Source organism: Monodelphis domestica, chromosome 5, assembly GCF_027887165.1.
Source record: "Monodelphis domestica isolate mMonDom1 chromosome 5, mMonDom1.pri, whole genome shotgun sequence".
In the NCBI taxonomy this organism is placed as follows: Eukaryota; Metazoa; Chordata; class Mammalia; order Didelphimorphia; family Didelphidae; genus Monodelphis; species Monodelphis domestica.
This window is the reverse complement of record NC_077231.1, coordinates 271088775-271115960: the sequence shown is the minus strand read 5'-3', so window position 1 is coordinate 271115960 and position 27186 is coordinate 271088775. Positions and strand designations below refer to the sequence as shown.

Genomic DNA, 27186 nt, shown 5'->3' with positions numbered 1-27186 from the left:
TGGAATCAATTTTTTCAGTTTTAGACCTATATGAACTGATACAAAGTGAAGTGGGAAGAACCAGAAGAACACTGTCTACAGTAACAGCAATATTATATGATGAACAAGTGGGAATGACTTAGCCATTCTTAGCAATACACTGATCCTCAAGGACTCATGATGAAAAATGGCATCAGTCTAGAGAAAGAACATTGATGGAATCTGAATACAAACCAAAGCATGCTATAATTTTGCTTTCTTCATTTTTTTGGTTCTAATTCTTTTCCACAAAAATGAGTAATATGTAAAAATATTATGCATTATTACATAGGTAAAATGTCTATCATATTGTTTACCTTTTCAGAAAGGAGAGAGGAAAAATATTTGGCTCAAAGTTTTAAAAAAGTTAAACTTGTTTTTTCATGAGAAAAAAATATATTATTTTTAAACAGAATCAGTTTCAGGACTTGTTTTTGACAAGGCAAAAAGTAGAATTTCATTACTCTGTCATACACATACACATATACATATAGGAATATGAAAAGATGCTTACCTACTGTATTTGAAATGCTCTGACCTTCTACAGACGCACACACTCTCAAAGTAAAGCTATTAAAAAACAAAATTGTTAGTTTATAAATGCCAAATTCTGAAATATAGTTTATTCTTCCCCAAATAAAGGCAATAAAAGGGGACTTCTTAATTTTATGATGTCTTCCTTTGCCAGCAACAATAAAACAGAACATCTCTATTACTAAACTAGCGCAATAGTAGTGTTATTAAAATCGGGAGATGTGGATTCTAGACCACAGACTGCACTCACCAATTATATGAGCTTGGTAATGCCATTTTCTCTAGGTTTTACTTTTTCCTCAACTGAAAAATAGGGATCATGATAGTTTTTAAAAAATAAGAATAATAATAGCTTATTACTATGACTGACTTCATTTTAATTTCTTTATCTGAAAAAATAAGGATAATAACACTTGGCCTGTTTCCCTCACTGAGTTACAGTTTGTAGTATTTTTTAATACATTTATAATTATAATTTTCATATTATCTATTATTTTACAAGCCTTCTATAATGTGCAAAGGGCTATATAAAGGTGACTATCAATGTGGAAAATTTTACATGATTTCACATGTATAATCTGAAAGTTTTATATGACTTCACATGGAGTGGGAGTGCAAGATGGAAGAGAATTTGGAATTGAAAATAAATATCAATAAATAAAATTGCAGGTCTATAATAGACACACAGAGAGAATAAAGATGACCTGTTATTATTACTTAAGGACTAAGCCATTGTTTTGGGGAGGCCTAATATATCAGAAATAAGAGGAATCAGGAAGCCCATGATTCATATCTATGCCCTGGAACATACTGGGAGTAGGACCCAAGGCAAGAAATTTTAACATCAAAGTCTCCCCTGGCAAATCCCTAAAGTAATAAATTGCAAAATAGTTGCTGGCTTGCGCTAGAAGGGTTGTTGGGAGAATCAAATAAGATAAAATGTAAAAAGCTTTGCAAGCCTTCAAATACTACATAAAAACTAGATAATGATAATAATACTGAAATACCAGCATTTGTTCAAGTCTTTACCAAATTCAAAACCATCAAATTATATCTAAGCTTTTTATAACTGTGTCAGTTTCCCATGTCAAATATAACGAAAATGTGTCACATCTGGGATTCATATATCTTCTGTGACCTCAGCCAGTACCTTCCTTCAGGGTAAATAATTTGCCACATACCATTAAGAAAAAAAAAATTTTTTTCTGAAACCTCACTGCTATTACAAGTGTTTATTCGATTTCCCAAGAGAAATCACAAACTTGGACCCAATTTCTGTTTCAATTAGAATTACTCGAGTGAGATGAATAATTGATTGTAGCTTGAAATTTCAGACACAGGCTGGGCCCTAAATGGAAAATTTCCTTTTGCTCTCTGTCTTTTTGGAATTGCTCAGCTACTTATTAGAAAAACATTCAACTGAAAGGTAGCTCTAAGTCATATTCTCTAGATATTCCAAACACCTTAAAATAGATCATTCCACGTAGCAGTAAAACTCTCATCAAGGCTAAACTGCTATGAGAATTCTTTCTAGTGTGGAGTTTGGGGCTACCAACCCCAACCATTTGAAAATGCTATATTAAAGTGTGGAGTTTGAAATCTCTCTTCATGAGAAACTATACCATTGCCGACATCACCCTATGCGGTAGTTCTTTTTAGTTACTCATAGGAGGCAGAATGATGCAGTGAAAAAGCACCCTGGATTTGGAGCTAGAGAACCTTGGAAGCTGATGTCACTTCTGACACTTACTATCTGTGGGCCCCTGGAAAAGTCATTTAACTTTTAGTTCAAGGATCTGTCAACATCAATCCCTCTAGGAGCTGGGATTACAAGCATGTGCACTATTCTCAACTATATTACCTTGATTTGAAAGCATTTTAATTTACTTCGCCCAGATTTGACTTAAGTACAGATGATTCCTAACTATGAACTGCTTAAACCTGGCTCAAGTGACAACCTTTGGGAAGAGTATTTGCCCATTTGTCAAAAATAGCTTTGGGTTGGCTGCTTTGGCCCATAAAACATGTCTTCTAATTTAAAAAAATGGGATGGATTATTGCCTTCAAGAATTGTTTCCCAGAGATAAACATATCGATTTTAATTTTATGTTGCTCCAGGATGACTTAAAAAACTCACCATAGAATTATGTATTCTTTCAGGCAAACCCTTTGATTGCAAAAGACAATTGGTGGGACCACCTGGGGAAGATGTGTGTTATTTCTACATTGGAACCCTGCACTGATTTTGAGCTAAAAGTTCTAGCTGGTGTTGAGGCTGCTGATTCAAAGTAGGCAGGCAATCTGATGGGCAATTCTGATTTAAGCCAGTCTCTTTGTGAAGATCCTGCCAAAGACTCTCCTTCCATGGAGACCATTAAGAATAGGAGAGAGAAAACCATATGTCTGTGATGGTTTCCATGTGGCATTGCCTGGAGGGAGGGCAATACATTAGATGACCTTCTAGCTTAGTGAGTACTGAAGACCTCCTAACCTAGTGACATTTGGAAGGATTCCTTCTGCATATCTGCAGTGATTAACTCTCTGTAATAAAGAAGGAGTTAATTAAAAGTGAAATAGGATATAAAAGCAATTGAGACTAGCATTCTTTCTATTACATCAATAATGGAGGCTTGGAGTTAGAAGATTGCTTGTTGCACTTTGCTTCTAGCTCTGCTACTGACTAGCTATGTGATCATGGGCAAGTCATTCAACCTCGGGGAACCCCAATTTATAGATAGGGATAGATAAATTGGAATGATGATACTTACATTACCACGCTCAGAGGGATGTTGTAAGGCAATCACTTCATAAACTAAGGCAAGTGTTACATGTGAAAAGCTATTAAAATATGAACCATTGGATTTTTTACATGAAAACTATGTCCTGGAAGCAGTTGGAAATGACTTTAGAGGACAGGTAATCATGCAGTTCACTCATTTTACAGATAAGGAAACTGTGGTCCAGAGAGATTGCCCAATGTCATTTCATGAACACGTAGGAGAGGGATGTTTCATATCTATGTCCTTCCTGGCTTCTAAATCCAACCTTTTCCCCAGTATACCACAGAATTTGTTAGGATCTTTCATTATCCTTCCTCTGAATTGTAGAGCTAATGCTGCAAAGGATCTCAGAGATTATCAAGCGATTACACCCTCTCATTTCACCAGTGAATAAAATGAGGCTAACAACAGGGATAAGAGAATTGCCCAAGGTCATTCAGGACAAAACTTCAGAGATGGAATTTGAACCCAGGTCATTCTCTTCCAGATTGTCCTTTCATTGTACCACATAGCTTCGCTTTGACAAATTAAGAAATAGTATATGAATATTGGATGTTAATCCACATTTCTCTACTTCCTAGTTAAAATGACTGTCTCCTTTCACTAATTTCAAAATATCAATCGGGCATTTCATACAAGCTACATACATAGTTGGCTAACGAATACAACAATCTCGACCAGTGGGACTGAGGAATTATTTCCCTGTTCGAATTGACCTAATTGTTTTCAGATGTTCAGTACAAGGTTATATCAACTATAGAGAAATACTACAGCAAAAAATAATCAATAGCTCTTCTTCAGTCATAAGGGGAAACAAAATTAAAATTGGAGAACCAGGAACAAAATCTTCAGGGAAATCCGTTTATGTCAGATTGAATGAAATTCTCGTAAGGAACATGGCTAATACAAAAAAAAAATCCTTGTGTAAATGAAGGGAAATTTCTTTCATATTATTGTAGCATTCATGCAATTAAGCTGTTGAATAAATAATTGTGATGTATTTATTCATGTAATAAATGATATTTTCTACAAATAATATTATCTATCACAGCAGGAAGCTGACTCATGTAGAAACTTTCCTTGTTAAAAAGTAATATTCTTTCCTCAAAGCAAAACAGTGCCTGTAATCTGTTAAACCTACTTAAGCCTTATAAAAATTTATTAAAAAAAAGAGAGAGAAATCCTTTTAGGAGAATCCTTTTCCAGGGCACTACCAGTTTCTTCCCAACTGTGTGTCTACAACTAGAGAAATGTCACCTCATTCATGAGCGATGTGAGCAGCCAGGTGCTCCAGGGTGACCTTTAAAGGGTTAAGATTCATGTGCAGGTAGTCCTTATTGCTCATTTTGTGGTCATTCACCACGTACACAGAGAGAATCAATGTCAACTTTTTCCCTTAATTTTCCCCATTTCCCAGACCATGTTTTAGTCATAATACTTTGTGGTTTACAACCCCTTTTATTTTCTTATGGGCTTGGGGCTGCTCTCCAATATTGCCAAATGCTTTTGGTAGAGAAGAAGGCGAGAGGACAAGCCTTTCCTCAGTGGCGGCTTGAAGTTAACCGAATGTTTTAGAAAGAATTCTTCAGGGTCCTCCTTCCTGCCTGCCCTCCACCCTCAAAGGCTTTGCCTCCAGCACAGACTCCTGTCCAAGGGCCATCAATAACACTCAAACATGGGCCAGAAATAACTGTTCTGGCTCAGACTGGATTGTTCTGCATCCTGCCCCTTTGAGAGTTGGAAACACCATTTTAGGAGGCCTCTTTTCCTGAAAAGGAATGGCAATATTTGAATGCTGGGAGTTTTTGTTGGCTTTTCTAGGTATCCTAATAATAACAAGGCTACCACTAATAATAACAGTTATCGCTTATATAGTGCTTCACAAATATTATCTCAATCTATCCTCATAACAGCTCTCTGAGGTAGGTGCTGTGGCTATTCCCCTTTTAGAGATAAGGAATCTGAGCAGAGGGAGATTAAGTGACTTGCTCAGGATTACAAAATTAGTAAGTATATGAGGCTGGGTCTGAGCACAAGGCCAATGCTTTATATTATGAACCAACTCAATATCTATCAAGTTCTTTAGGGTCTGCAAAGGACTTTTCAGCTGTATTTTATTTGCTCCTCACAACAAAGTGAAGAAGGTGTTATTATTTCTACTTTAAATGAGGAAATTGAAGCTCAGAGAGTCTAATTGACTTGTCCAGGCTCAAACAGCTAAGAAATGTCTGAGGCAGGATTTAAACTCAGATCTTTCTGACTCTATATCCAATATACTAGCTACTGTGTCATTTTCTGAGTGGTAGTATTACTACTATTACTAAGGATGATGATGATGGTAATGGTATAGTCTAATATCTTCTTTAAAAATAAGCCAGTTTATCTACTTTTGCAATGGCTTACTGAACATTAAACACACTGTTGGCAGCTACATGCCATGATGAATAATGTTGGATATGGAGTCAAGAAGAACTGAGTTCAAATCTGACCTTACGGGAAAAATAGCTTTGAAAAAGCTTTTTTTTTTTTTAGCTTTGTGACTGTAGCTGAGTCACTCAATCTATGTTTGCCTCAGTCCCCTGCCCTGTAAAATAAAGGTAATAATAGCATCTACCTCCCAGGACTATTGTGAAGATTGAATGATGTAATATTTTAAAGTGCTTTTTAAACCTTAAAGCACTATATAAATTGTAGCTAGTGTTATCATGAGTATTAATCACTAATATCAGTATTACTGTTCTTGCTACAGAACAACAGAGACAGAACCTCTTGTACTCCCTTGACTATAACAGGGGTTCTTAGCTCTGGTCCATCGATAGATTTCAGGAGATCCACGAACTCAAATTCATCTTTATTTCACCCAACATTTAAATGAAATTTGTCATTTTATTTCAATTACTTCAGCTCATTCTTCTGAGGAGTCAAGACGCCTCCCCAATCTATATAAGGAGTTCATGACACCTGGCTGAAACATCTATCAGTTAGTTAACAAGCATTTATTAATTGCCTACATTGTGCCAAGCAGTAGGTTTATCTGAACTCCTCTAAAGGTAAAGACAAAAAGAATAAAATAATAACTAATATTTATAAGGTGCATTAAAGTTTTCAAGGCACTGACATATATTAGCTCACTTGATCCCTTATCCTCATCACAATATCATGAAGTAGATCATTTTATTATCTCATTTTCCCATGGAGAAAACTGAATCTCTAAAAAGTACCGTGGGTTGCTCAGGGAAATATCGTAGGTATTTGAGGCAGTGTTCAAAGCCAGGTCGTCAAAACTCAGCATTAGAAGCAATGATACACTTCTCCACTTTGGAACATTTACATCCAGTTATATGACTTTTAGAAGATAGGGAAGGGACCAATTTTTATAAGCTATAGTGAAGGCTTCTTGGAGTCTAGGCATAAGAAACATTCTGCCATCATTAACAACGGTTGTGATTTTAAGGAAGTCCGTTCATCTCTCTGGACCTCTTTCCCAAACTGTAATGAGAGATCAGACTCATCTGAGGGGTCAAACTTCGGGTCTGTGGCATGGTATCACAAAACTCCATTGTGGTGCTAAATGAACATACAATGCACTCTAGATAATGTTAATCTGTAATTTTCTAAGTCAATACACAGGGGAAGCAATCCATTTCTATTTGGTTTTGACACTTCTAGACTAGGTCATCTCTCCTAACTCTAAAGCTTTATGATTACAATGATTACAAAGTGTTGCTTAAGGAAGAAAATTCTTGACCTTTTCCTATGCCTACCTGGGAGGCCACTGACTAATAGCAGTTTCAACATGGGAAATGTAACAATTTGACCCAAATTTAACAAAAAAGAAAAAAATAGTTTTTATGCCTGAAAAGTTGTCTGAATACTCCAGTACAGCAACCCTAGAAGACAGCCAGCTTCTGCTGGGGAAAGGGCCAATAAAGACTTACCGTGTCTCTAAGAGGTGTTCATTGGGTAGGTTTTCCAATTTGGGGTGGCTTTAGTTCTGGAGAGAGCCAGGAGGTTGTGAGGTGAGGGTAAGGGGTAGTCCTCAAACAAGTCAACAAGCAAAGGAGATAGCAGCCACAAAAATGCCTGCACCCACACTCACCAAGGCACCAATGTTGCAAGGCTAGGGATCTGGCAGGTTTTATTTTCAAGGTTTATAATCATCGGGTGCAGCAGAAGCTGGGCGTCCACTGTCACAACTGGTCTTGCTCTGTGGAAGGACACGGATGGAGAGAGGGAATCAGATGCTTAATATGCTGAAGGAGTGATGATCAAGCTGTTTTCATCCCAGAAAACCAAAGCTTTGTTTCCCAAAGTGATTTGATGTCTATTACCCTAGCCACCTTCTTGGGCTATGATCACTTGTGGGGTTTGCCCCATGTCCCAGCACCCCAGCTTTTAAAAAAACCCTCACTTCCATCTTAAAAGCAATACTGAGTAATGGTTGCAAAGCAGCAAGGGCTGGGCAATGGGGTTTAAGTGACTTGTCCCAGGTCTCATAGCTAGGAAGTGTCTGAGATCAGATTTGAACCCAGGACCTCCTGTCTCTAGGCTTGACTCTCAATCCCCTGAGCCACCTATCTGCCCTTCCTGCTCTTCCTCCCATCTCCATCCATATTAAGAGGTCTTCCTGACTGCATATACAATGGGCAATCCTAATCACTTGATCATCTTATTGAACATCTGACAACACACATTAAAACTCAAGATTTGATTCCTGGAGGCTGAGACAAAATACCGATCAGTTTGTAGTGGAAAGCTAAGCTAGGAATCTAGTTCTTTGGGGTGACTTTTTGTGGGGGGGAGGAAGATTGGGCCTCTGACATCATTGGTATGAACTGAGCTGTGTGAGGACATTCCTTCCCTTCTGTCTTAGAATCAATACTGTGTATCAGTTCTAAGGAAGAAGAGTGGTGAATATCAGTCATTTCTACAATTTAGAATCTTATGGATTTGCTTTGGAACACAGAGAAGTTGCGTGTCTTGCCTGAACTTATACCTACAGCTGATCTGTGACAGAGAGGAGGTTTGAGTCGAGGTCTTCTGGGCTCTAAAGCCAGCTCTCTAAACACCAAAGCAAGCTGCCTCTCTTAGTCTATTCAATGAAGAGAGGCAGCTGGGTTGCTCAGTGGATAGAGAGCCAGGCTTGGAGATGGGGGGCGGGGGTCCTCGGTTCAAATCTTGGCTCACACACTTCCTAGCTGTATGACCCTGGGCAAGTCACTTAAGCCCCATTGCCTAGTCCTTACCACTCTTCTTCCTTGGAAAAGATACTTGTATTGGGGACACCTGGGTGGCTCAGTGGATTGAGAGCCAGGACTAGAGACAGGAGGTCCTGGATTCAAATCTGGCCTCAGACACTTCCCAGCTGTGTGACCCTGGGCAAGTCACTTGACCCCCATTGCCTAGCCCTTCCCACTCTTCTGCCTTGGAGCCAATACACAGTATTGACTCTAAGACGGAAGGTAAGGGTTTAAAAAAAAAGTTACTTGTATTGATTCTAAGATGTAAGATAAGGGTATAAAATACAAGTGAGTATATTAAGAGTCATGTGTTTCTAGTGTTCTTTCTAGCTTCTGATTCTTATTCTGATGCAGTTGTTTTTCACATCCCAGTTTGTCTCTGATTTTTTTTCACTTTGTAGTTTTCCACTGCAATCATGTGGAAACAATGTTGGCTTCTGTGGAATCTGAAACTTGGGGTTCTTTCTCTGGGCCTCAGTTTTCACATCTATAAAACGAGAAGGTTGAATCAGAAGATCCCAAAGTTTCCTTCTAGCTCTGAATTTGTAATCCTACGATCCTTCAGTGAGCAAGCAGTGACACTGCCTCATTGGAAGATAATGGGCAGAGAGTAGATGGAATATGGTGAGAAAAAGGACAAAGTGTGTTGTTCAATAGTCTCAGGTATATCTAACTCTTCCTGACTCCATCTTGGCTTTTTCCATCTTGGGGTTTTCTTGGCAAAGATACTAGAGTGGTTTGCTGTTCCCTTCTTTAGATCATTTTACAGATGAGGAAACTGAGGCAAACAAGGTAATGTGATTTGTCCAGGGTCACACAGCTAGTACATGTCTGATTCAAGATCTGAATTCAGGGATATGAGTCTTCCAGTCTCCATGCCCAACATTCTATCCATTCCAGAGTACAAGGTACATTTAAAAAATAAATCCTTACTTTTTGTCTTAGAGTGGATACTAAGTATGCACGCTAAGACAGAAGAGTGGTAAGGGGTAGGCAACGAGGGTTAAGGGGCTTCTCCATGTTCAGACAGCCAGGAAGTATTTGAGGCCACATTTGAACCTAGGACTTTTCATCTCTAGACCTGGCTCTCTATCTATGTAGAGAGCCACCGAGCTGTCCCTATAAGATACATCTTTTTAAAGGAGTAACTAAAAATCATGGCAGTTAATAAGCCCAAGACTTCAGATGAAAGCCACACATGATGGCCATCCTCTCTGCAATAGTGTGACTGACAGAAATGCTGACCTTTAAGACAGGCAGCAAAGACTTGATCAGCATGCTGTCTTCAATACGGATTTCACCATCACCAGATTACCAGAAGTCCTTCCAGGATTTTCCTAAAATCCTGCTGATTCTTATTTGCACACCATTCAAAAGACTTTCTTTAAAATTGAACGATGTTCCCAGGATGGCTTTTCTGGGAAGGCACTCTCCTCCCTTTTCCATATTAATCAACAAGACTACAGTTTGTTATACAGGGAAGTCATCTTATAAATTTGTGTGGGCAAGCTGAGATTCTTCTTATTCCTGAGGGAACCAATCTAAAGGGAACCCATTGGGGATCTGGGAAATGGTGTTCTAATTTTGGCCTGGTGCCCTCCGGTTCTTTACTATGGGGCCTTTAAATAAACGTAAACAGTTTTAGGAATTCGTTAATTCAATAAGTGTCTGATTAGTTGGAGAAGGATCCTGGGCTGGGCATGGGAGATATAAAGACAAAGACAAATAACTCCTTCCCTTTGAAGAGTTTAAATTCTTGTGGAAGACTCCCCCACCCCAAAGACTGCTGTTGTGTTGTTCAGTTATATCTGACTCTTTGGACCCCATTTGGGGATGTTTTGGGGCAGAGGTACTGGAGTCATTTGATGTTTCCTTCTCCATTTCATTTTTACAGGTGAGGAAACTAAGGTAAACAAGATGATGTGACTTGCCCAGTCTCACATAATTAGTAAGTATCTAAGGCTGGATTTGAACTCAGGTCTTCCTGACTCCAGACCTAGAACTTTATCCACTGCTCCATCTATAACCTTTCCAAAACTCTGTGTGTGTGTGTGTGGTGAGAGACGGACAGACAGAGAGACAGAAAAAACATAGCAAGAGACAGAGAGAGATAGAGAGAGAAAAAGAGACAGAGAAACAGAGAGACAGGGAAAACAGAGACAGAAACAGAGAGACAGACAGAGAGACAGAGAGTGAATGTATGTATATGTATGGATGTAGAAGAGGATGAGTGCTAAAGTACATGCAAAATGCTATGTATCATGGAGAGATTAACAAGTGGGGGCGTCAGGAAAGGCCTCACTCATAGAGAAAGTGCCTTTGAACTGAGTCTTGAAGCAAGCTAGGAATTTTCAGAGGAAGAAGGCAGGAGGGAGTATATGCCAGACACAGGGGAAGAAAGAGTCTACAGAAAGGGTCGAAATGAGAAATGGAAGACAATCAATTTGGCTAGAATGATGAGTATAAGAAGGGGAATAATTTATAGTAAGCCTGTATAGGCTGATTGAAGCCAGATTTTGAAGGCTTTTCAATGTCAAAAAGAAGAGTTTGTACCTTATTGCAGGAGCCAATAGTGTTTGTTGAGCAGGAAAGTCATATGTATCCGTTAGCCACATTGCTTTGGCAGCTATGCAGGATACCAAGGAAGCAGCTTGCTGTAATTGTGCAGGCTAGAGGGCATAGGCGCCTGAACTTGGGCAGTAAAACAGAGTGGACAGAGATGAGAGATATTCTGGAGAAAGAATTAACAAGACTTGGGAACTAACTGGCAATGGGAGGTGGTGAGGGTAAGTGAGAGTTGAGATGGCAAATCTCAAGGATTTGAATTCAGCTGGTGCCCCACACAGAAATAAAGAACTCTTAAGTATCTACTTACTATATCATTGGAGTAGATACTCTGAGCTTTGCTTGTCACTTCTGGACAGACCCAGAAAATCATTATCCCTATCCAGAAGGCTACTATTGATCAGAAGAAAGGATCTAAGATATATATCTGGAAATTAAATTTTTCCTTCTTTGCTAGTCCATAAAGGCACGTGAAAATATGGTAAAGGCTAGCTGTGTGACCCTGGGCAAGTCACTTAACCCCCGTTGCCTAGTCCTTATTGCTCTTCTGCCTTGGAACCAATACACAGTATTGATTATAAGATGGCAGGCAAGGTTTTTAAAGAAAAGAAATATGGTAGAGGCAGGAGAAGAGAACTGAAAGAGTGAAATCTAAAAGAGATCACTTAATAGACTCCTAAGGTTCAAGTTTTGCTTGGTTATGGGTGAGAAAGAATTGGGGATGGGGCATATAGTCATATAGTATGATATTACACGCTAAAACTACCATTACCTCTGGTGCTGCTACTACTACCATTACTACTATGACTACTTCTATGTGCTAGCTACTATGTGAAGCCTTCCCTGATTCACTCTTCCTTCCAAGCTGTCTGTCTTCTTTCACATAATAATAGAAAAACAACAGCTAGTATTTATATGATGCTTTAAAGTTTACAAATCACTAACAAATATTATCCCATTTGGTCCTCACCACAATCCTGGGAAGTAGGTGCTATTATTAACCCCATGTTACAGATGAGGAAACCGAGGCAAACAGGTTAAGTGACTCCCCCTGGGTCAGACAACTAGTAAATCTTCGAGGTCCAATCTGAACCTGATTCTTCAATTCCAAATCAAGTTTTTGATCTACTTCATTTTCTTGTTGCTAAGTGACCTTTCATCTTTTATCTCTCTGTTTTATAACCTCCTTCCTGAGTAGAATATAAGCTCTTGGGGACAGGGACAATTCCTCTTTTCCCTTTCACAAAGTAAGTGCTTTGTAAATATGAGCTAAATTCAGAACTCACAGAAAATCTAAGCCCTGAAGGAAGAGATCTCAATAAAAAAGGGAAAAACAAAAACAAGCAGGCAAACTTTACAACACTAGTCTTAAAAAAATTAAGGTTTCCAAAATAAATATTTGAAATATTTGGAAATTTCTGAACTAGCACTTCCCCAAATGCTATTTTAGTCTAATGTAACACAGAAAAATTAAACAAATTCGAAACCACATGAATATTTGCATACCATCAACCACATACCTATAAACAACCACTTTTCCAGTTCCAAAGGCACCCACAATTAAATCTGGAAAAAAAATACAACAGTTTTATAGTAGCCATGTTTCAAACTCAGACTCATCACTTACATATGTAACATGCTGAAATGATCATCATTTTTCTTTTTGGTAGAGCTGCTATTTCAACAGTAGAGAGAATCCCAAGTATGGAAACTTCCTTCCTAGATGCACATTGGCAAGTCTACTGCAACTTGTGGTAAAGAGTTGCCTGGGACAATTGAATATGATGAATAAATATCACCTATTTGCCATTAATAGCCATAATAAGAATAGGGACTGCTGTTTCTAAAACATCGTGGATCAAAATACAACTGGCTATGGTATCCAATTCAATAAAATGGTGTTCTGTTTGGACTCCCATTCAAGGATATTCTGTGCTTGAACACTATCATATCATTTTGCTTATCAACCAATGGTCAAATAAAAATTCCAAAGATGGCATCATAGCAAGACTCTCTCCAAGGGAAAAAAAAAACAACTATTAATAATTCAGATGAGGAAAACACCCATTATTTTAAAACACTATCAATCTTATTAAAGAAACTTTGAGGAAAAAGGGAGGTGGAAGGGATGATTAGAAGCATTTATACAGTGTCTACTACTATGTGCCAGGGACTATGCTGAGCACTTTACTAATATCTTATTTTATATAACAATTTTTCTAGAATTGGAGGCCATTTTTGACCTTCAAATATTCCTTTCTCCAAGTCCAAAATCAGGTTAGAAATAAGCAAAACATAGTTTTGTATATTCATATATCTTATTGTTAAATGATACCTTCTCTAATCTGGAAAGGGGAGGGAGGGAAGGCATCATCTGGGTATTTTAATGTAACAAACAAATAATAAATTTAAATTTAAACAAAATTTTAAAAAATGAATTTCACTTTTGGACTGTCCTCCAACAATGATAGCTGGGGCAGGGGGATAGAGGGGCACAAGTTTCTAGATGAAATCTATTTTGCCTTCCTAAAGTATCTAAGTTAACATTATCATTATAACCTCACCATATGCTTGGATAGTTTTAATTGTGAAAAATATGTCTGTAATTATCACTTCATTTCTTTGTTTTTTTCCTAGCTCTTCCAGTAGAAAAATAATTTCCTTTCACACCAAAAGAAAATATTGAACTCATTTGAAGACTGTGAAGTGTTCTATCATAGAAATTATGGATCCCAATCTTACTACAGAAGGATGATCTGGATAGTTCTATCTCACATAATCATTCAAGTACCTGTTCTGAGTGCTAGGTATATGAAGACAACTAAGGAAATCTCTACTAGCAAGGAGTTTATAGTCTAGTGGGATGGCTGCGAACATGTATTACATATGTACATATATATATATATATACATAATACAGAATATATATAATATATAATACTGGATAAATAGAAAGAGAACAAATACAAATAAATATGGAAGAGTTAAGTGAGATGATTTCAGAGAGGACAAGAGCACTTGGGATAGGGGGTCTAGAAAATGTTGCATCCTGAAGTTGGTGTCTCAGATACATTTAGAAAAGAGGTCTATGAGACAAAGGGAAGGAGGGAATATATTTGAGGCAAGGCAGATGGGCGGTGCAAGGAAACTAAGAAAAGAAGAATTATCTTGAGTAGAGAGCAGAGAAAAGGCCAGAGGGGCTGGAGAGCAGAATGTAGGCATGGGAATAAGGTCCAATGAAGCTAGAGAGATATGTTGGGAAAGATAATGACGGATTTTAAACATCATTTGAGACAGTTGGATTTATCCTTGAGTCAACAGAGAGGAACAGGAGTTGTTTAAATAGGAGAGTGACATGATCAGATGTGCATTTAAGGATGATCACTCAGACAGGGAGGGCTTTATTAGGGAGATGCTTGAGAGAGAAATATCCATTCAGAGGCTGTTCTAGTAATCCAGGTGAGAGGTAACAAGAGCCCGGACGAAGGTAGAATCAACGTGAGCAAGGAGTGGGGGTTAGATATAAGAAATACTATACAGGAAGAAAGAGCAAAATTTGACTACAGGAGCCATACTGAGTGAAAGTGATTTAGGTGGCTAGGATAATTTAGGTTACAAATCTGAGAGATTAGAAGAGTGGTAATGTTTTCAACAGAAATAGGAAAGTTTAGAAATGAGAAAGGTTTAGGGGGAGAAATATTATACATGTTGAGCATAATTAAGCTATCCCTAGGATATCTATTTTTAAATGTCTAAGGGGTAACTACTGACATGACTAGTGTTAAAAGATTAAAGTTCTCAGAGGAAAAATGGGCCAGTTATATAATTCCATGAATCATCTGAATGAGATGATAATGAAATATACAGTAGTTGTTGATGAGGATACAAAAAAGAATGGAGTGAAAAAAGAGTAGGAGACCTAGGGCAGAACCTTAAGGAATACCAATGGGTGGGGTGGATGGGGAGACATGATATGGCTAATGAATCATTGAAACAGACTGGGAAGGAGTGATAAGACAGGCAGAATGAGAACCTCGAAGTCAGTGTCATGGAAGCCCCAAAGGAAAGAGTATTTAGAAGAGGATGGTCAACATCAGTAGAGGCCTAATTAAACAAAAAGATCCATGAGGATGAGGAATGGAAAAAGATGATCATATTTGGTCACTGAGAGACTATTAATAACTTTGAGAAGAGCAATTTTTGTTCAATGATGAGGTTGGAAACCAAATGACAAAGGGTTGAGTATAGAGAAAAGAGTGGTGGAAATAGCTAAAGTAGGTAATGTTTCTTCTAGCAGTTTGGCTGAGAAAGAGAAGGATCATATATGATAGTATCCTGGGGGTAGTGAAGTCTAGGGAAAGTTTTCCAAAGATCTAGGACATTTGGGAATGTTTGAAGGCAATAAATTAATAGTGAGACATTAGATATTAATGGGAAGTAATGATGAAGGTTAAAATCTGCTGGAGAAAAGATAATTTTGTTCTCTCTCTTTTCTTCTCTCTCTTTCCTTTTTACAATTTCTTTCTCTAATTTCCAATTCTTTCTCTTTTGGTCTTCTTTTGTTCTTTCTTTTTCCCCCCTTTCCTTTTCTCTTTTCCCTTTCTTTCCTCTCTCTCACTCCCACAAAAGTGAGCTATTTAAAAAGATATACTGAGTATTTAATGATTTGGAAATTAACAAAGAACATAGAATATCCCTAAAAAAATAAGAGAACAAGTGAAATCTGATTCTGCTGCTGATGTCAAAAAAAAAAAGCTTCATGCGTTAAAAATGAACAGTGTTAGTAAATGCTGGAGAAATTACATTTTCAAAAATGAAAAATTTCAGGAAGAAAAAAATACATATTACTTTGGGGTGTGCTTTGAAAAAAGATACCAAGTGATGATACAGAAAAAGCAGAACTTTGATTCCACCAGGACCAGAACACTCAGAATAAATTCAATTCCATCTTAAGAAATTGCCTAGACTTCCAGGAAAACATAGCAGCAATCTAAACATGAATCACTTCCTCTCCCCAGTACCCAACGAAATAGACAACCTTAAAAGAACATAAAAACCGTCTTTGGAAGAACGATGGGACTCTACAGTAGCGTGCAGCACTGAAGGTATGTGGGGTTTGAGCATTTCCACACTATAAGAAGAAGAAAAAGCTCACACCCAACCATGAACTGAGCTACCCTCCCCCACCTCACCTACAGAAACAGAGAAAGTGGGTGAGTGAGGGACGTCCCTGGAGTAAGTGGGGGGCACACCAGGGTCCTTGGGAACTGACTAGGACTGCCAGGGATCTACCCCTGAAAGCAGTTACACAGGAGACCCCTGCGTACAGGAGAGCACAGACCACGGGTGCTCTAGCAAACTGCAGAGGCTGTGGAGACTCCAGAGCTTGCCTGAGGCAAAAGCCCCACTCTGTAACTTCACAGAAAGCCTACCCATCTCACTCAGATTTCTGACTAAAAAGGAAAGGGAAAACCACCAAAGGGATGGTTCATTGTGCCCAAGACCAACCCTTCAAGAGAAACAGGAAGAAAGTGACTCTTGAAAACTTTTATGGAGCGAAAACCCAGGCTACAGAGGAAAAAGAGGATGAAATTCAAACAAAATCAAAATTGTCCCCCCAAAATGGAAATTGTCCACAAGCTCTGGAAGAACACAAATTGGAGCTTATACAAAAGATGGAAACCTTCTGAAAAGAAAAATGGGAAAAATTTCAAAGAGAGGTCAACAGTCTGATAGACAAGAACTACCAATTGGAGAAATAGCTGGAAATCTCAAAAAGCAGGGCAGACCAAACTGAAAAGGAAAACCAGTCCTTAAAGACCAGAATTAGGCAACTGGAAGAGAATGATCTTGCAAAAACAGCAACAATTAATAAAGCAAAGTCAAAAGATGGATAAATTAGAAGAAAACATAAAATATCTTACTGATAAGGTGACAGACCAGGAAAACAGAGGAAGGAGAGAAAATTTGAGAATCATTGGTCTACTTGAAAAACCAGAGATAAATAAAAATATTGAAACCATACTACAATAAATCATTGAAGAAAATTGCCCTGAAGCTCTTGAACAAGGGCACAAAATAGAAATTGAAAGGGTGCATAGAACACCCTCTACAATAAATTCCCAAAATACAACTCCCAGGAATGTAATTGCCAAATTCAGGAACTTCCAACCTAAGGAGAAAGTCTTACAAGAAGCCAAAAAGAGACAATTCAAATACCAAGGAGCACCAATCAGGATCACACAAGACCTGGCAGCTTCCACACTAAAAGACTACAAGGCCTGGAACACAATATTCAGAAAGGCAAGAGAATTGGGGCTTCAACCAAGAATCACCTATCCATCAAAACTGACTATTTATTTCCAGGGGACAGTATGGGCATTCAATAAAATAGAAGATTTCCACGTATTTGTAAAGAAAAGACAAGAACTCAGTGCAAAGTTTGATATCCAAACACAAAGAGCAAGAGAGACATGAAAAGGTAAATATGAAAGAAAGTGAAAAGGAGAAAAATGTTTTCTCCTTTTATTCAAACTCTCTTTTATAAGGACTACATTTAGATCAAATTATATGTATATATTAATATATGGGGAAAATGTTATGTGTAACTATCAAAAATTTTATGCATTATTAGAATCATAAGAAGAATCACTTATAGGGAAAGATTGGGGTATTAAGATGATATGGAGAAAAAAAAGAAAGAAAAAGGGAGGGGGGAAGCAATGATGGTACCAAGATATACTTGAAGAAATAGAAATAAGTTAAATAGAATAATCTTTGTCACACAAAGATATACATGGGAAGGGGAGGGGAAGAATTCTCTCATGAGAGGAAGAGGGTGCTAATTAGTATTACTTAAACCTTACTCTCAGTGAAATCAAATCTGAGAGGGAAAAGCATCTAGATCCATTGGGATCTTAAACTTTATCTTATCCAACAGGGTAAGGGAGAAGGGAAAATTCGGGGGGGGGGGGGTAAGGTGGAGGCAGTACAAAAAGGGAGGGAAGGAGAGCGGGGAGGGAAATTAACAGACCCTAAAAACAACAAGAAGGGAACAAAAAGGGAGGGGCCAGAAAGGGAAGCATATCAAGGGAGGGGAGTAGGGGGACTGATTTAAACCACTGGTTTAAAAGGTTATAGCAAAAGAAAAAAGGGCAGAATTAGGGGAGGATATCAAAATTCCAGGGAATTCACAAGTGACAATCATAACTTTGAACATGAATGGGATGAATTCACCCATAAAATATAGACAAATAGCAGAATGGATTAGAATCCAAAACCCTACCATATGTTGTCTTCAAGAAACACACATGAGGTGGGTAGATACTCACACGGTCAGAATTAAAGGTTGGAGCAAGACCTATTGGGCCTCAACTGACAGAAAGAAGGCAGGACTTGCAATCATGGTATCTCACAAAGCCAAAGCAAAAATATACCTTATTAAAAGGGATAGGGAAGGTAAATACATCCTGATAAAAGGGAGTATAAACAATGAGGAATAGACATGCTAATCAGCATGTATGCACCAAATGGTATACCACCCAAATTTCTAATGCAGAAACTAGGAGAACTGAAGGAGGATATAGATAGTAAAACTCTACTAGTGGGAGACCTGAACCAACCACTATCAAATTTAGATAAATCAAATCAAAAAATAAATAAGAAAGAGGTAAAAGATGTGAATGAAATCTTAGAAAAATTAGAGTTAATAGATATATGGAGAAAAAAATAAATAGGGACAAAAAGGAATACACCTTCTTTTCAGTAGCACATAGCATATTCACAAAGATTGATCATACACTAGGTCATAAAAACATGGCATACAAATGCAGAAAAGCAGAAATAATAAATGCAAACTTTTCAGACCATAAGGCAATAAAGATAATGATCAGTAAGGACATGTGGAGAGCCAAATTAAAAATCAATTAGAAATTAAATAATATGATACTCCAAAATCAGTTAGAGAACAAATCAAAGAAACAATTAATAATTTAATTAAAGAAAATGACAATTGTGAGAGATCCTTTCAAACTCTATGGGATGCAGCCAAAGCAGTACTCAGGAAAATTCATATCCTTGAGTGCATATATTAACAAATTAGGGAGGACAGAGATGGATAAATTAGATATACAAATAAAAAAAATTGAAAGCAAACAAATTAAAAACCCCCAGAAGAAAATCAAATTAGAGATCCTAAAAATTAAGGGAGAAATTAATAAAATTGGAATTGATAGAACTATTGAACTAATAAATAGGCTAGAAGCTGGTATTTTGAAAAAAACAAACAAAATAGACAAAGTACTTTCAATCTAATTAAAAAAAGAAAAGAAGAAAAGCAAATTAATAGTATCATAGATGAAAAGGGGGACCTCACCTCCAATGAAGAGGAAATTAAGGCAATCATTAAAAACTACTTTGCCCAATTATATGGCAATAAATATGCCAATCTAGGTGATATGGACAAATATTTACAAAAATATAAATTGCCTAAACTTACAGAAGAAGAAATAGAATTCTTAAATAATCCCATATCAGAAAAAGAAATCCAACAGGTCATCAAAGAACTGCCTAAGAAAAAATCCCCAGTGCCTGATGGATTCACAAGTGAATTCTATCAAACATTCAAAGAACAGCTAATCCCAATACTATACAAACTATTTGACATAATAAACAAAGAGGGAGTTCTACCAAATTCCTTTTATGACACAAATATGGCACTGATTCCAAAACCAGGCAGGTCAAAAACAGAGAAAGAAGACTACAGACCAATCTCCCTAATGAATATAGATGCAAAAATCTTAAATAGCAAAAAGACTCCAGCAAGTGATCATGAGGGTCATTCACTATGATCAAGTAGGATTTATACCAGGGATGCAGGGCTGGTTCAATATTAGGAAAACCATCCACATAATTGACCATATCAACATGCAAACCAACAAAAATCACATGATTATCTCAATAGACACAGAAAAGGCCTTTAATAAAATACAACACCCATTCCTATTAAAAACACTAGAAAGCATAGGAATAGAAGGGTCTTTCCTAAAAATAATAAACAGTATATATCTAAAACCATCATCTAATATCATCTGCAATGGGGATAAACTAGATGCATTCCCAATAAGATCAGGAGTGAAACAAGGATGCCCATTATCTCCTCTATTATTTAACATTGTACTAGAAACACTAGCAGTAGAAATTAGAGAAGAAAAAGAAATTGAAGGTATTAAAATAGGCAAGGAGGAGACCAAGCTATCACTCTTTGTGAATGATATGATGGCCTACTTAAAAAATCCTAGAGAATCGACTAAAAAGCTGGTGGAAATAATCAACAACTTTAGCAAAGTAGCAGGATACAAAATAAACCCACAGAAGTCATTAGAATTTCTATATATCTCCAACACAGTGCAGCAGCAGGAATTAGAAAGAGAAATCCCATTCAAAATCACCTTAGACAATATAAAATACTTAGGACTTTACCTGCCAATACAAACACAGGAACTATATGAACACAACTACAAAACACTTTCTACACAACTAAAACTAGAACTGAGCAATTGTAAAAACATTAACTGCTCATGGATAGGAAGAGCTAACATAATAAAAATGACTATCCTACCCAAGCTTATCTATTTATTTAGTGCCATACCCATCAAACTTCCAAAAAAATTTTGACAGAATTAGAAAAAAACATAATAAAGTTCATTTGGAAGAACAAAACATCAAGGATATCCAGGGAAATAATGAAAAAATGCAAAGGAAGGCGGCCTTTCAATCCCAGATTTCAAACTATACTACAAAGCAGTGGTCATCAAAATGATTTGGTACTAGCTAAGAGACAGAAAAGAGGATCAGTAGAATAGACTTGGGGTAAGGGCCCTCACCAAAACAATCTATGACAAATCTAAAGACCCTAGCTTTGGGGATAAAAATCCACTATTTGATAAAAATTCCTGGGGAAATTCGAAGACAGTGTGGGAGAGATTAGGCTTAGACCAACACCTCACACCCTACACCAAGTTAAACTTAGAATGGGTGAATGACCTGAACATAAAGAAGGAAACTATAATTAAATTAGGTGAACACAGAATAGTATACATGTCAGATCTTTGGGAAGGGAAAGATTTCAAAACCAAGCAAGACTTATAAAGAGTCACAAAATGTAAAATAAATAATTTTGACTACATCAAATTAAAAAGATTCTGTACAAGCAAAACCAATGTAACTAAAATCAGAAGGGAAATAACAAACTGGATAACAATCTTCATAACAAAAATCTCTGACAAAGGTCCAATTACTCAAATTTATAAAGAGCTAAACCAATTGTACAAAAAATCAAGCCATTCCCCAATTGATGAACGGACAAGGGACATGAATAGGCAATTTTCAGTCAAAGAAATCAAGACTATTAATAAGCACATGAAAAAATGCTCTAAATCTCTTATAATCACAGAGATGTAAATCAAAACAACTCAGAGGTATCCCCTCATACCTAGCAGATTGGCTAACATGACAGCTGTGGAGAGTAATGAATGCTGGAGGGGATGTGGCAAAGTGGGGACATTAATTCATTGCTGGTGGAGTTGTAAATTGATCCAACCATTCTGGAGGGCAATTTGGAACTATGCCCAAAGGGCACTAAAAGACTGTCTGCCCTTTGATCCAGCCATAGCACTACTGGGTCTGTATCCCAACGAGATAATAAGGAAAAAGACTTGTACAAGAATATTCATAGCTGCGCTCTTTGTGGTGGCCAAAAATTGGAAAATGAAGGGATGCCCTTCAATTGGGGAATGGCTGAACAAATTGTGGTATATGTTGGTGATGGAATACTATTGTGCTCAAAGGAATAATAAAGTGGAGGAATTCCATGGAGTCTGGAACAACTTCCAGGAAGTGATGCAGAGCGAAAAGAGGAGAACCAGGAAAACATTGTACACAGAGACTGATATACTGTGGTACAATCGAATGTAATGGACTCCTCCAATGGTGGTAATGCAATGATCCTGAACAACCCATAGGGTTACAGGAGAAAAAACACTACCCACATCCAGAGGAAAAACTGTGGGAGTAAAAACACTAAAGAAAACTATTGGTTAATGACATGGGTTGAAGGGGATATGAATGGGGAAATAGACTAAATGAACATCCTATTGCAAATACCATCAACACGGAAAGAGGTTCTGATCAAGAACACATGCAATACCCAGTCAAACTGTGCATTGGCTATGGGAGGGGTGGGAGGAAAAGAAAATGATTTTTGTAACCAAGGAACAATGTTTGAAATTTAAAAAAAAAAGAAAAAGAAATTGCCTATTCTGGTCAAAAAGAGCCCAGCCTCAATCCTTATGACAGTAAATAGAGTTTATTTTTTCAGGAATCTTTCATCTCAGCACCCCACGATGGGATTCTTTCTACAGTGAAAAGTAAGAGTTCTGGCAACATTACAGCACAATTCAGTATATGTAAATAACCATGGTTATCTAGAGTCCAAAAACCCAGTTACTTATCAACCCTAGAAAAATGCTTGTCTTCTGAGACACCACATTGGTGTTGTGCCTGCTGGAAAAGGCTACCCATAGTTCAGGCTCAGGCCCTCAACCTGGAGAAGACAAGAACTGATTTGTTGACTTTGCATTTCTGCCCAATCAATTTTCTTTCCCTAACTAGGAGATTGGCTATGATAGTCATGTTGTGGTTCACATATGTATTTTTCAAATGATCTTAACTCTTTGTATTTGGCAAGCAGGACACATATTTCAATGTTTTGGGGCTTAAATGGTGATTTGGAGGCAGATCAATTGTGGTGCTAACATTTAGATTCCTTACTCCACATACTTTCTTTCTCTCTCACCAAGAGATAACCAGTCTCAGATTTTTATCAACTGCCTGTTCTCTTTCGATTCATTTTTTAAAAATAAGAGTTGTTCACAGGCAGGTTTTTTTTTAATACCTTTACCCTTTTCCTGTTTCTTTTCCAGGGGAAAAAAGCGAGTCTGGCAAAAGACCTTTGTTCTCCCTCCTTGATAGAAAAATAAAATGAAATGAAATGGAGTTCTTAAATGCTAGGTCTTTGGTGATCCATCTCATTGCTCAAATGTTTATTTTCCTTTTGATTTTTCTTGGATGAAGTGAATATTTTTGCTCAAACCAAAAGGTTTGGTCAGCAAGAAAAACAACTAAAAACCTGAGGTCACAGGAGATATATATTACCTCTAGGTCTATGTCAATCTCCTCCAAATTTGTATTTTTCTATTTTCAAGAAGAAAGAAACTAAGCTTTGAGACCATTTCTTGAAATGGAGAAGTCAAAGTCTTAGATTTCAGCAATCAACCAAGGGAATAATTCAAGTTGGATATTCTCTGATGAGAATAGAGCAGCTCTGTTTCAAGTGAGCAGGTGAAGTAAACAAGAGGGCATTTTGCTTAGGAGACTTAAGGAAGTGAGTAAGCAGGAGGTAGAGGCTACAGGAAGAAAGGTGGTTGACATGAAAGAATCAAATGAAATTGTTTCGTGGAGGTGAATGGGGTTCTTGGAACTCTGACAGCCACCTATAAGCATCTATTTCACATGTGAAAGGAACAATGTAATATGTGGGGGATCACATTAGTGTTAAGGATAGGGACAGGGACGGGATCTGGGATTTCAGTGGTGTCAGGAAACTTCTGCCAATGTAGGCCAGCACTTGCTCTTTCACTTAAGAGTTAGAAATGCCTAGAGCAATAAGAAGTTAAGTGACTTTCCCAGGATCACATAGTTAGTATACACTTTCTAGTGGTTCTTGACTCCGGTCTTTCTGTTTCCAAGTTAGTTTTAGCCATTACCCCAAACAGCCTCTCCATTAATGCTAAAAGTTCAATTAAGTATCACTTGTTTACTTATGCAGAATCCAAACCCATGGATTATTTCAGAAGTTCAAAATCCTTAGCCTTGCATTCATAGCTCTCTAAAACAAAATGGTACCAGTATATTTCTTTGGATTTATCTCCGTCTTCTTTCCCTCTGTGCCCACAATGCTCTGGCCAGACTTAGTTAATTACTGTTACACTGTATATATTCTGTACAATCCCACTTCTATGCCTCTGTTATGCTCCTATCTCACTCATTACTTAAGACCCAATTCAGGTGACTGCCTGAAGGAATAAATGTTAATTCATTGAGTTACTGTGTTTTGAGCACTATTACATTATTATGCTTTTTAAACTCTGGGGATACAACTAGAGAGGTAAGATAGTACCTACTGAAAAAGAAACTCACAATCTAATAAGGAAAGAAGATACATTTAGAAGTATTCACTTGCAGGGCAGATAGAAAAGCCCAGGCTACAGTAGCAAAGCATCTTCTGTAGATGCCAAGAACTGTAATGATGAGAGACTTACTTTTCTGAGTTTTCTGTAAGTATGGTTGCTAGGGAAGCAGGAGTGGTATTAGAGAGGGTATTGTTTCCCTCCTCTGGGTGAGGGCTGTGAGAGATGAAATAGAGGAAGGGTCAGTGGCAAAGAGGATGCTGCTATTCCCAGGATTCTTGGAGGTAGGGTCCTAGGTTGACTCTGCATCTCTTTATCAGAAGATAGGTTGTGATTGAAGTGGTGGTAGTGCCTGGGACTTCCTAGAGAAGGTCACCTTCTCTCTCTCCTCAAAAGTGTATTGCTGATTTAGATAAACTTCTATGTCCTCCATAACGTCTTCCCTAATCCAATAATCCTTCCTTTCATAGAACAGGGTGATAGGATAAAGTTTGGGGTTTGGACCTCTATCTGGTAAAATACCATCACATTAGAAATCTTTTTAAAATACCAATGACCACAGAATCAAAATAATTTGCCTGAGAACAAATATTTGGTATTGAATCTTCATTTTCTATTATAGTTATTTGTAAAGTGCTTAGTGTGTCTGATACATAGTAGGCACTTAGTGAGACACATAGTAGGCACTTAGTGTCTCTGACATATAGTGGGCACTTAATAAATGCATGCTTCTGTTCTTCCTTCCTTCCATATGTACCATCAAACCCATACTAGATTCTAAGCATAATGAAGGGAGGAGTAGTGTCTGATTTGAACTTTAATTTCTTTCATTTCCAAGAGCAGTGCTCTGCACAGAGTAGGTACTAAAAAATAGAAAATTACTGTGAGGTAGGAGAATCCTGCTTCATCACTTTCAACCAGGGTGAAGTCACTTAACCTGACTAGATTTCAGTTTCCCTAAGGTTAAAATGAAGAGGAGGGGATGACTACGTGGTGTCTTTTGGGCTCTAATCATTGGGTCAGATCCTGGATCTGGAAACATAAAAGATCTTCAGAGGTCACCTAGTCTAACACTTTGATTTTGCAAATGGGTCAATAGGCTTTTGTGGCTAAGTAAACTCACCTAAGATGGAGAGACAGGTGCTCTGACTCTAGAACAGGTGCTCTTTCCTTTACGGTGGACAACTTCCTGTGATTACTCCTATGAATAATAGCTCCCCATTCCACACTTCTTCCTTAGTTCTAGTACCCCATTTCCAAGCATCAGTTGGATGAAAAGTTACCACAAAAGATGCCACCCTATCTCTACCTTTAAAAATGCTCTAAATTAATCATTTAAATAAAAAATAAAAAATAAGTAAATGAAGTTAAAAAAAACCCTACTTGTCATCCTTCTTCAATGGAAGCTGATATTTAAATGGAGCTCTAAGGTTTGCACAGTGCTTCCTCCCAATCATCCTATTTGAATCTCACAATGATTCAATAACATATAAACTACAGAGATCATTGATACTATTTTACAGAGGAGGTAACTGAAGATTCAAACTGAAGGCCAAGGGACTTAGCAATGGAAATACAGAAAGCAAATGATTAAGGCATTATTTGAACCCAAGGTTTCCTGACTTCAAATCTAGTACTCTATCCACAGTGCCATACTATCTGATTTCTTTAAGGAAATGCTTTTATTTTAAATGCCAATTTTCAGGAAAATGAAAGAATTTGCTTAAAAGGAGAAGAGTTTTGAATTCTAGATTCCAATTAATTTTGTTTTGGGGTACTGTGTAATTTTGGAGAGTCACTGTTCTTTGGTAAAGAGAGATAAGAATGATAAAGTATAACACCAAGGTTGCCAAATATGGCAGTAGAGTATGGCATCTTCCCTTGATTTCGATTCTTCCCACTTAGAGTAATAATTACATGAAAGAAAAAAATAAAGGACAACTATGTCAATAAATACAATAATGTTCATTTGTAAGCAGGGGATTATGAAACCTCTCTAGATGTTTGGCGCTGGATAAACATAACTCATTTTCTGTGAAAAGCAAGCATTTAGATAGGTCTCCTAAAGTCTGGCAAGTGTGGTTTCCTAAAACAGAAGCAGTTTTTATTCATTGCCCTAATGTTACAATCTACACAGCATCACAGAGAGGATGGGTGGCTGGTTAAAGAAGAAATGCTTTAAAAAGCATTCATAATTTGTATAGCAGAAAGTATTCATCCTAACAGTCTGTGAAAAGCTTCCAACTGAGCACTGAAGAAAAACATTCATGAGCTATGAGGCTGTGGCAATTCTAGTTTATGAAAGATTTGTTTTCTTGTTTAATAGCTGATAAAATCCAAGAAGATGAATGTCTAACTATGACCCTGTCTCGTGAAGATAATTGCCCAAATGTCATTGGCAGTCTATGGCTGAAAAAAAAAAAAGCAACCCATAACCCTTTTCTGTTGACAATTGCTCGTGAGCTCTTGGAGCCTGCAGATGCTGAACCAGAGCACTACAGTTCAAGTCCTATCCCATAGCTTCTTTCTCTCATCTCTTCCTATTTGCTAGCTCCTTATGTATCTACAAAAATGCTCATGTCTTCTCCATCCATAAGAAAATCCTCTCTTAATCCTGTTCTTTCCTCTTATATTCTTCCTATCTCATTCTATGCCTCATTAAGTCTTGACCTTATAAATAATTTCAATTATAGATTTTGTCCTCTGCCCTGGCACCCCTTGCCCTCTTGCCCTGTCTTGCTTGTGCCTTTCCAAACTCCCTTCTGTGTTATTCTCTCTATCCAACTTTTCTACTCTAAGTACT

The 27186-nt window shown here is 37.5% G+C and overlaps 1 protein-coding gene across 1 annotated transcript in view; it reads right to left on the bottom strand.

The window, feature by feature from the left end:
• Positions 1 to 27186, bottom strand: part of ITGA8 (integrin subunit alpha 8) — a 232004-nt gene that overhangs the window by 103591 nt on the left and 101227 nt on the right. The window contains exons 14-16 of the mRNA XM_001377451.4: positions 12658 to 12703; positions 7432 to 7539; positions 533 to 588 (exon numbers count right to left, since the gene is read on the bottom strand). Coding sequence (XP_001377488.2) covers positions 533 to 588; positions 7432 to 7539; positions 12658 to 12703 — 210 coding nt within the window. The remainder of the gene's footprint in view (positions 1 to 532; positions 589 to 7431; positions 7540 to 12657; positions 12704 to 27186) is intronic.